General features: G+C 45.3%; 1 protein-coding gene across 2 annotated transcripts in view; it reads right to left on the bottom strand.

The window, feature by feature from the left end:
• The window catches only part of EXD1 (exonuclease 3'-5' domain containing 1), a 58,513-nt gene that overhangs the window by 18,828 nt on the left and 28,293 nt on the right, over positions 1-11,392 (bottom strand). For both annotated transcript variants that reach the window (XM_011989305.1, XM_011989306.1), the window contains 2 exons: positions 10,047-10,105; positions 3,999-4,085 (listed from right to left, as the gene is read on the bottom strand). In XM_011989305.1, the coding sequence (XP_011844695.1) occupies positions 3,999-4,085; positions 10,047-10,105 (146 nt within the window). The remainder of the gene's footprint in view (positions 1-3,998; positions 4,086-10,046; positions 10,106-11,392) is intronic.

Below are 11,392 nucleotides of genomic sequence, written 5' to 3'. Positions count from 1 at the left end.
GCGGCACCTGTAGTCCCAGCTACTCGGGAGGCTGAGGCAGGAGAATGGCGGGAACCCGGGAGGCGGAGCTTGCAGTGAGCCGAGATCGGGCCACTGCACTCCAGCCTGGGCGACAGAGCGAGACTCCGCCTCAAAAAAAATAAAAAATAAAAAATAAAAATAAAAAACCCCACAGGGAGGCTGGGCAAGGTGGTTCACGCCTGTAATCATAAGTACTTTGGGAGGCCAAGGTAGGAGGATCTCTTGAACCCAGGAGTTCAAGACCACCTGGAAAACTTACGGAGACCCCATCTGTACAAAAAATTAAAAAATCAGCTGAGCATGGTGGTGCACCTGTGATCCCAGCTACTCGGGAGGCTGAGGTGGGAGGATCACTTGAGCCTAGGAGCTCCAGGTTGCAGTAAGCTGTGTTTGTACCACTGAACTCTAGCCTAGGTGATAGAGATAGACTCTCTTTTTCTTTTTTAATTAAAACAAAACTTCTTCTTTTGAGATGGAGTTTCACTCTTGTTGCCCAGGCTGGAGTGCAATGGCACAATCTCAGCTCACCGCAACCTCTGCCTCCCTGGTTCAAGCGATTCTCCTGCCTCAGCCTCCTAAGTAGCTGCAATTACAGGTGCCTGCCACCACGCCCAGGTAATTTGTTGTATTTTTAGTAGAGACTAGGTTTGGTGATCCACTCACCTAGGCCTTCCAAAGTACTGGGATTACAGGCGTGAGCCACCACTTTTTTTTGGAGATGGAGTTTCAATCTGTTGCCCAGGCTGAAGTGCAATGGCATGATCTCGGCTGACTGCAACCTCCATCTCCTAGGAGCAATTCTCCTGCCTCAGTCTCCCAAGTAGCTGGGATTACAGGCGCGTGCCACCACACCCAGCTAATTTTGTATTTTTAGTAGAGACGGGATTTCACCACGTTGGCCAGGCTGGTCGTGAACTCCTGACCTCAGGTGATCCACCTGCCTTGGCCTCCCTGGGATTACATGCGTGAGCCACCACGCCCAGCCAAAATTTTTTTTAATATGGCAATGGGGTCTCCTTATGTTACCAAGGCTGGTCTTGAATTCTTCGACACAAGTGATCCACCTGTCTCAGCCTCCCAAAGTGCTGGGATTACAGGTGTGTACCACCATGACTGGCCCCTTTTTTTTCTCTTATTAATTTTGAAGAGTCTGTCAAAAAAAAAAAAAAAAGAAAAGGCCTAAATTCACAGGGCCTCTGGATAGCTGAGCAGGGGCAGGTTCCTGGGGGCGTGGGTGGCACACCCCTTCCCCCATACCTTGCCACGGTGAATAGCCACGGTGAATAGCCATGGTGCCTGGCCTAGTCAACTCTTTAAAAAAAAAAAAAAAAAAAGTGGTGCCTCTGGGCCGGGCGCGGTGGCTCATGCCTGTAATCCTACAACTTTGGGAGGCCGAGGCAGGCGGATCACGAGGTCAGGAGTTCGAGACCAGCCTGGCCAACGTGGTGAAACCCCCTCTTTACTAAAAATACAAAAATTAACCAGGCGTGGTGGCGGGCGCCTGTAGTCCCAGCTACTTGGGAGGCTGAGGCAGGAGAATTGCTTGAACCCAGGAGGCAGAGGTTGCAGTGAACTGAGATTGTGCCACTGCACTCTAGCCTGGGCGACAGAGCAAAACTCCATCTCAAAAACAAGTAGTGCCTCTGGCCAGGTGCAGTGGCTCATGCCTGTAATCCCAGCACTTTGGGAAGCCGAGGCGGGCGGATCACCTGAGGTCGGGAGTTCGAGACCAGCCTGACCAACATGGAGAAACCCCATCTCTACTAAAAATACATTAGCCGGGCGTGGTGGCACACGCCTGCAATTCAGCTACTCGGGAGGCTGAGGCAGGAGAACTGCTTGAACCTGGGAGGCAGAGGTTGTGGTGAGCCTAGATCGTGCCACTGCACTCCAGCTTGGGCAACAAAAGCAAAATTCCATCCCCCACCCAAAAAAAAAAAAAAAAAAAAGGAGTGCCTCTGAAATGGAGTGGAGATTTTTTTCTCTCATAAATTTTATTTTTATTTTTTGCTTTTAATACAAGTGCACGCGATGCTTTTATTTAAAAAATTAAACACACAAGCCCAGGGATCTGGTTGGGGAAAACGTGTCCATTAATTTGCTTCCAGTTGCAGAGAGGACAGCTGTAGGCCAGGCACAGTGGCTCACACCTGTAATCCCAGCAATTTGCGAGGTCGAGGTGGGCAGATCACCTTAGGCCAGGAATTGGAGACCAGCCTGGCCAACATGGTGAAACCCCGTCTCTACTAAAAAGACAAAAATTAGCCAGGCATGATGGCTCATGCCTGTAATCCCAGCTACTCAGGAGGCTGAGGCACTAGAATCGCTTGAACCTGGGAGGCGGAGGTTGTAGTGAGTCAAGATTGTGTCACTGCATTCCAGCCCATGCAACACAGCAAGACCCTGTCTCAAAAAAAAAAAAAAAAAACCAACAACAACAACAAAAAAAAACAAAGAAAGGAAAGAAAAGAAAAAGGAAAAAAAAAAAGAAAAAGAAAAAGGACACCTATAGCCAACTGCATGTTCCTCTGATACCCAGAAAACCAAAGGGGACAATTTAGGAAATAACCTAGGACTGCTCAGACCTGTGTTACCAGGAAGACTACTCTCTTTTGTTTTGGTAGATGGAAGTTTTGGGTTGTTTTAAGTAATTTGTATTGTGCTGCTAATTCAAACCTCGTCATCTAAAAGCTAAGCTTGGCTAGCTGCAGTGGCTCAAGCCTGTAACCTCAGCACTTTGCAGTAAGGCTGACTCAGAAGGATCGCTTGAGACCAGGAGTTTGAGACCAGCCTGGACAACATAGGAAGACCTCATCTCTGGAAGAAAAAAAAAAAAAAAAAAGTAAAGGAAGAGGGACCCAAAGGCTATCCATCCTCTAGCTATTCTTCAAGGCTAACTATGAACTTTTAAAAAATATTGGCCAGGGTGGTGGCTCATGCCTGTAATCCTAGCACTTTGGGAGGCCAAGGTGGGCGGATCACTTGAGATCAGGAGTTTGTGACCAGCCTGGCCAACGTGGTGAAACCTCGTCTCTACTAAAAACACAAAAATTAGCCAGGTGTAGGGGCACATCCCTATAATCCCAGCTACCCAGGAGGCTGAGGCAGGAGAATCGCTTGAACGCAGGAGGCGGAGGTTGCAATGGGCCACGATTGCACCCCAGCCTGGATGACAGAGCAAGACTTTGTCTCAAAATAATAATAATAACAATAATAAATAATAATAATAGTAATGATAATAGAGACTCTCATTTGATATCTTCCAGGTCCAGGGAAACTAAAATGATGTGGTGAGAAACCTGCTCTGGAAAGCTACCACCTCAGAATGAAAAGAGACAACACTCTTCATAGAACGAAGGTGACAGAACAGAACTGGGAAGGACCTCCAGCAGAGCCTGAGAGACAGCACTGATGGTTTAACAGTGAACCTATTCTTGCCACTGAGCTTTAAAAAAAAAAAAAAAAAAGAATCTCATAGATTCTCCTTACAGGAGACAGAAGCTCTTTCCTTTTGAAAAGAATAAATTGAGTACCAGGAGAAGGAAGAACATTCCAACAAGTTATGCAACAATGACACTAGGGTGACAGAAAGAAAACAATTAATAAATCTACCAGTGAGCCAGGTGCAGTGGCCTATCCCTGTAATCCCAGTGACTAGGGGGTCTAAGGCAAGAGGATTACATGAGGCCAGGAGTTTGAGATCCGCCTGGGCAACACAGCAAGACCCCATCTCAAAAAAACAAGGCTGGGTGTGGTGACACTCATCTGTAGTCCCAGCTACTCAGGAGGCTAAAGTGACAGGATAGACAGCATGAGCCCAGGAGTTCAATGCTGCAGTGAGCTCTGATTTGCACTGTGGCCTGGGTGACAGAGTGAGACCTCATCTCTAAAATACAATTTTCAAAAAGAAAGAAAGAAAAAATCTACCAGTGGCTCTATAATTACTTCAAAACAAAAAGTTTTCAAAAATCTTTGACCTGCAGCCAGCACAGTTTGCCGTGGCGACACACATTCGCTCCTTCTGCTGCCACACTCAGGACATTCTGCTTCTTGATATGGAGTATCTGGTAAGAAAAAGAAGGAAAGGAAAAAGTTTCAGGGAATAAATGTTGGCACGATAACATCATTATTGGCACAAGTACAATCGTCAGCAGTAAACAAAGTGCATCATCTTTGTTAAACTCACAAAATTTGATTAATCCAAAACAGTATGTTTTACATACACACATAAATCAGCACTGAATACTTCTGATTCTTTTTTTTTGTTTTAGCAAAAGTGTTCCACAGCTGGAAAATAAATCACTCAGACCCCAAATGACAATAAGAGTTGAAAACTCAGACACTTTTTGTTACCACTGATGCTACAGAGAAAGACTCATAATCTGTTTTTATTTTTTTAATTGAGACAAGAGTTTCACTCTTGTTGCCCAGGCTGGAGTGCAATGGCGTGATCTTGGCTCACTGCAACCTCCACCTCTCGGGTTCAAGTGATTCTCTTCCCTCAACCTCCCAAATAGCTGGGATTACAGGCACGCACCAACACACCCAGCTAATTTTGTATTTTTAGGAGTGACAGAGTGTCACTATGTTGGTCAGGCTGGTCTCAAATTCCTGACCTCAAGTGATCCACCCGCCTTGGCCTCCCAAAGTGCTGGGATTACAGGTGTGAGCCACCAAGCCTGGACCAAAATTATAATCTTTAAGACAAGATTCCTCATGCAAACTATGGCATGCCCTAACACAGGGCAATTTACCATATCTGAAAGGAATGTATGTGGTGGCTAAGTCTCAGAGTATCCACTGCTCAGAAAGACGGAAACAAGGACTCTTCAGGTCCCTTAAAGCCTCGGATTCACTGAATTACTCAAAACTGAAACAGTGGCCAGGCACAGTGGCTCATGCCTGTAATACGAGCACTTTGGGAGGCTGAGGCAGGAGGATCGCTTGAGCCCAAGGGTTTGAGATCAGCCTGGGCAAAGCAGCGTCTCTACAAAAAATACAAAAAATTATCCAGGCATGATGGTTCACACTTGTAGTGTAGCCCCAGCTACTCGGGAGGCTGAAGTGGGAGGATCACTTGAGCCTGGGAGGCTGAGGCTGCAGTGAGCCATGATGATGCACTTCAGCCTGTGTTAAAAAAAAAAAAAAAAAAAAAAAAAAGGCCGGGCGCATGGCTTAAGCCTGTAATCCCAGCACTTTGGGAGGCCGAGATGGGTGGATCACGAGGTCAGGAGATCGAGACCATCCTGGCTAACCTGGTGAAACCCCATCTCTACTAAAAAATACAAAAAAAAAAACTAGCCAGGCGTGGTGGTGGGCGCCCGTAGTCCCAGCTACTCGGGAGGCTGAGGCAGGAGAATGGCGTGAACCCGGGAGGCGGAGCTTGCAGTGAGCTGAGATCCGGCCACTGCACTCCAGCGTGGGCGACAGAGCGAGACTCCATCTCAAAAAAAAAAAAAAAAAAAAACACACAAAAAAACAAAATAATGGTACCCCAGGTACACACTCTTGTTCTTTGATTATCTATAATCTTATCCTATTTCATTATATAATTCTATAATCCTTAATCCGTCATTCATAAAAACTTTTACATGATACAAGATTCTCCCCGTTTTATAGGTAAATTATTCAATAATAGAAAGGCATAGTAATTTACACTAGCAACATATCTCCCTTTAGAGAGCATAAAGTGTTCTAAATTCTGAGTATCTCTCATCAATGATGAGAAAATGGCACTGAATTTCAGCTTCATCCCCAATCAACCAAAGATGGCTGCAGAACTGGCAACAAAAGCTGCATTCTCTATTGATGAGAACTCCTAATTACCTCTTCAAACTTTCAGAGCAAAAGCTTTATTTTTGTTTTTGTTTTGTTTTGTTTGAGACAGTCTCACACTGTCCTCCAGGCTGGAGTGCAGATCATAGCTCACTGCGGCATGAACTCCTGGGCTCAAGTTATCCTCCTACTTTAGCTTCCTGCAGCCTCGACCCCCCCGGGGCTCAGCTGATCCTCTCATCTCAGCCTCCCAGGCAGCTGGAACTACAGACCTGTGCCACCATGGCCAGCTAATTTTTTGTATTTTTTGTAGAGGTGGGTTTTGCCTTGTTGCCCAGGCTGGTCTCTAATTCCTGGGCTCAAGTGATCTGCCTGCCTTGGCCTCCAAAAGTGCTGGTATTACAAGAGTGAGCCACCATGCCTGACCACAATTCTTACCCTCATTTTTTTCTTATTGTTGTCATAGACCCTTTAAATAATCTGTTGATACATAAATAATTCTTACAACTCAATGATAAAAATAATTATTAAAACTCAATTAAAAAATAGGAAAAGGTTTGGGCACAGTGGCTCATGCCTGTAATCCCAGCACTGAGGGAGGCTGAGGAGGACAGATTGCTTGAGCCCAGGAGTTTGAGACCAGCCTGGGCAACATAGTGAGAAACTGTCTCTACACAAAATATAAAAATTAAGGCTGGGTGCAGTGGCTCACGCCTGTTATCCCAGTACTTTGGGAGGCTGAGGAAGACAGACTGCTTGAGTCCGGGAGTTCAAGACCAGCTTGGGGAACATAGCAAGACCTCATCTCTTAAAAAAAAAAAAAAAAAAAAAAAGAGCTGGGCATGGTGGTACATGCCTATAGTCCAAGTTACTCAGGAGGCTGAGGTGGGAGGATTGCTTGAGATCCTAGGAGGTGGAGGTTGCAGTGAGCCAAGATCATGCCACTGCACTCCAGCCTACCAAGCAAGACTCTGTCTCAAAAAAAAAAGGCAAATGATCTAAATAGACGTTTCTCCAAAGAAGTTATACAAATGGCTAGTAAGCTCATGGAAATGTTCAACATCATTAGCCATCACAGAAATGCAAATCAAAACCACAATAAGATACCACTTCATACCCACTAGGATGGCTATACTCAAAATTACAGATAAGTGTTGGCAAGGATGTAAAGAAATTGGAACCCTCACAGACTGCTGGTAGAAATGTAAAATGGTGCAACAGCTTTGGAAAAAAGTCTAGCCATTCCTCAAAAAAGTTAAACACAGAGTTACCATATGATCTAGCAATTTCACTCCTAGGTAACTACCCAAGAGAAATAAAATCATCCACACAAAAACTTGTCCATGAATGTTCATAGTAGCATTATTCACAATAACCAAAAAGAAGAAACAACCCAAATGTCCATCAAATGGTGAATGGATAAATAAAATGTAGTATATTCATAGAATAGAATATGATTTGGTGGCTGGCTGTGGTGTCTCATGCTTGTAATCCCAGCACTTTGGGAAGCCGGGGCAGGTGGATTGCTTGAGCCCAATAGTTTGAGACCAGCCTAGGCAACATAATGAGACGTTGTCTCTACAAAAAATATAAAAGAATTAGCCAGATGTTGTGGCACATGCCTGTAGTCCCAACTACTTGCGAGGCTAAGGTGGGAGGATTGCTTGAGCCCAGGAGGTCCAGGCTGCAGTGAACTGTGATCATGCCACTGTACTCCAACCTGGGTGACACAGAAAGACCCTGTCTCAAAAAAAAAATTTGTTTTAATTTATAAGGAATATTATTTGGCAATAAAAATAAGTGAAATACTCATATAAGCTACAATGTGGATGAACCTTGAAAGCATTATGCTAAATAAACAAAGCCTGTCAAAAAAACTACATATTTTATTATTTTATTTATTTATTTACTTATTTTTATTTATTTATTTATTTTTTTGAGATAGAGTCTCACTCTGTCACCTAGGCTGGAGTGCAGTGGTGTGATCTCGGCTCACTGCAACCTCCGCCTCTTGGATTCAAGCAATTCTCCTGCCTCAGCCTCCTGAGTAGCTGGGAATACAGGCGCGCACCACCACACCCAGCTAATTTTTGTGTATTTAGTAGAGACAGTTTCACCATGTTGGTCAGGCTGGTCTTGAACTCCTGACCTCGTGATTCACCCATCTTGGCCTCCCAAAGTGCTGGGATTACAGGCGCGAGCCACCGTGCCCGGCCTGTTTTGTTCGTTGTTTTTTGAGACAGAGTCTCACTGTCTCCCAGGCTGGAGTACAGTGGCATGATCTCAGCTTACTATAACCTCCACCTCTTCCCTCTCAGACTCCCCAGTAGCTGGGATTACAAGTACCTGCCACCACACCCAGCTAATTTTTGTATTTTTAGTAGAAATGGGGTTTCGCCATGTTGGCCAGGCAGTTTTAGTGGTTGCCAGAGGCTGAGGAGTGATTAGGAGTGATGGATAAGGGGTGTGAGGTTTCTTTCTGGTATATTGAAAATATTCTAAAATTTATTATGTTGCTTTATGTACAACTCTGTGAATATACTAAAAGCAAGTGAGTTGTACGTTTTAACTAAATAAATTGTATGGCACGTGGATCATATCTCAATAATACTATTTTTTTTTTTATAAAAATCTTCAGTTCAGACTTAAAAAATAACCTGTTGATAGCTAACTCTCATTTTAAGAATGCACCCATAGGCCGGGTGCGGTGGCTTAAGCCTGTAATCCCAGCACTTTGGGAGGCCGAGACGGGTGGATCACGAGATCAGGAGATTGAGACCATCCTGGCTAACACGGTGAAACCCCGTCTCTACTAAAAAATGCAAAAAACTGGCCGGGCAAGGTGGCGGGCGCCTGTAGTCCCACCTACTCAGGAGGCTGAGGCAGGAGAATGGCATAAACCCAGGAGGCGGAGCTTGCAGTGAGCTGAGATCCGGCCACTGCACTCCAGCCCAGGCGACAGAGTGAGACTCCGTCTCAAAAAAAAAAAAAAAATGCATCCATGGGCCAGGCGTAGTGGCTCATGCCTGTAATCCCAGCACTTTGGGAGGCTGAGACAGGCGGATCACCTGAGGTCAGGAGTTTGAGACCAGCCTGGCCAACATGGCAAAACCCCATCTCTACTACTAAAAATACAAAAATTAGCTGGGCGTGCTAGTGCATGCCTGTAATCCCAGCTCCTTGGGAGGCTGAGCCAGAAGAATTGCTTGAACCTGGGAGGCGGAGGTTGAGGTGAGCCAAGATTGTCCCACCGAACTCCAGCCTGGGCCACAGGGCGAGACTCCATCTCAAAAAAAAACATAAATAAAAAATTCTGACTCTTCTCTGAAACTGCCAATGGCTTTCCATCTCACTCAAGTCAAACTCAAAATGTTTACAATGTCTAGAAAGCCCTAAGTGAACTGCCTCCTGCCCTCTTCCATCCCCTACCATTCTTCTTCACTGTGGTCCTGTCACACTGACCTCCCTGCTGTTCATCCACACAAGCTAGGAATATTTCAGCCTCAGGGCCTTTGTGCTTGCTAATTCCACTTTTAAGTTCTTCACTTTTTTTTTTTTTTGAGACGGAGTCTCGCTCTGTCCCCCAGGCTGGAGTGCAGTGGCGCGATCTCAGCTCACTGCAAGCTCCGCCTCCCAGGTTCACGCCATTTTCCTGCCTCAGCCTCCCGAGTAGCTGCGACTACAGGCGCCTGCCACCACGCCTGGCTAGTTTTTTGTATTTTCAGTAGAGACGGGGTTTCACCGTGTTAGCCAGGATGGTCTCTATCTCCTGACCTCATGATCCGCCTGCCTCAGCCTCCCAAAGTGCTGGGATTACAGGTGTGATCCACAGCGTCCAGCCTTTAAGTTCTCCACTTTGATATCTACATGGTTCCCTTACTTACTCAAGTCTTTGTTCTAATGTCACCTGCTTAGAGATGTTTTCTCTGTCTATCCCACATAAAATAGGACCTCCTTGTCACTCTAGTCCCCATAACATGCTTTATTTTTATTCCCAGCACTTACTGCCACCTAAAATATAAGCATTTGTTTATTGTCTTGCATTAGAATATAAGCTCCTGGAGCGCTGGAACTTTGTCTAAATGGTTTTACTCCAGATCTCAGAACAGTGCCTGGCATATAGCAGCCACCAAATACTACGTTGAATTAATAGGAAAAAAAAAAAAAATCTTATAATAAAGAAATTTATGAGACACAGACATGATACCTACATACAGGCAATACTAGTAATGATTGAGGACAATACTTACTGCAGCACCAAACTTCTGCTGGAATTGATTAATGACGGTGTATGTCACCTCCTCTTCCTCTACAGGACAAGGATCGCATTAGATACATTTCTCTTCCTCAGCAACAGAATAGCTTTCCCACTAATTTTGGCCACACTCATATATTCCTACTCTATTGCAACTCAAATGTCTAATGTTATTTCACTATCACCTGCATTAGCTCATCACACAGTGAACACTAATTAACATCTTGTTTGTCAAATCAGAATAAACAAAAACCCCACCAATGATAATCTTACAAACTGAACTGTTTACATGTCCTGTGATAATCCAGTAATGTTTCCCTCCTCATAGGTTTATATCTTGAATACTTCAAGGCATACACTTTTTTTTTTTTTTTTTTAAGACAGAGTTTCACTCTTGTTGCCCAGGCTGGCGTACAATGGCACAATCTCGGCTCACTGCAACCTCTGCCTCCCGGTTTCAAGCAATTCTCCCATCTCAGCCTCCTGAGTAGCTGGGATTACAGGCGCCCACCACCAAGTCCAGCTAATTTTTGTATTTTTAGTAGAGACGGGGTTTTGCCACGTTAGCCAGGCTGGTCTTGAACTCCTGACCTCAGGCGATCCACCTGCCTCAACCTCCCAAAGTGCTGGGATTACAGGTGTGAGCCACCGCGTCCAGTCAAAATTTGTTAATATTTTATTTAAATTGAGATGGGGTTTCACCATGTTGCCCACGCTGGTCTTGAGCTTCTGGGCTCAGGCGGTCTGCACAATCCGCCCACCTCAGCCCCCTGAAGTGCTGGGATTACAGGCATGAGCCACCATGCCCAGTCTTATTTTATTTTTTTTAATAGAGATAGGGTTCCACTATGGTGCCCAGGCTGGTCTTGAACTCCTGGCTTCAAGCAGTCCTCCCATCTTGGCCTCCCTAAGTGCTGGGATTACAGGCATGAGCCACTATGCCTGGCCCTGTTTTGTTTTTAATGAAAAAAACAAACAAACAAACAAAACAAAACAAAACAAAACTCAAAACCCCACAATGGCTTCTCCTCTCATTTCAAGGTAAAGTTTAAGTCCCAGTTGGGCGTGCTGGCTCATGCCTGTAATCCAGCACTTGGGGAGGCTTAGGCGGGCATATCACAAGGTCAGGAGCTTGAGATCAGCCTGGCTAACATGGTGAAACCCCATCTCTACTAAAAATACAAAAATTAGCCAGGCGCAGTGGGCACGCCTGTAGTCCCAGCTACTCGGGAGGATGAGGCAGGAGAATCGCTTGTACCTGGCAGGTGGAGGTTGCAGTGAGCCGAGATCGTGCCACTGCACTCCAGTCTCGGTGACAGAGCAAGACTCCATCTCAAAAAA

The sequence above is a fragment of the Mandrillus leucophaeus genome, unplaced genomic scaffold, assembly GCF_000951045.1.
Source record: "Mandrillus leucophaeus isolate KB7577 unplaced genomic scaffold, Mleu.le_1.0 Scaffold35, whole genome shotgun sequence".
Taxonomy (NCBI): Eukaryota; Metazoa; Chordata; class Mammalia; order Primates; family Cercopithecidae; genus Mandrillus; species Mandrillus leucophaeus.
Note: the sequence above shows the minus strand (reverse complement) of the source record. Positions and strands in the feature narration are given on the sequence as shown.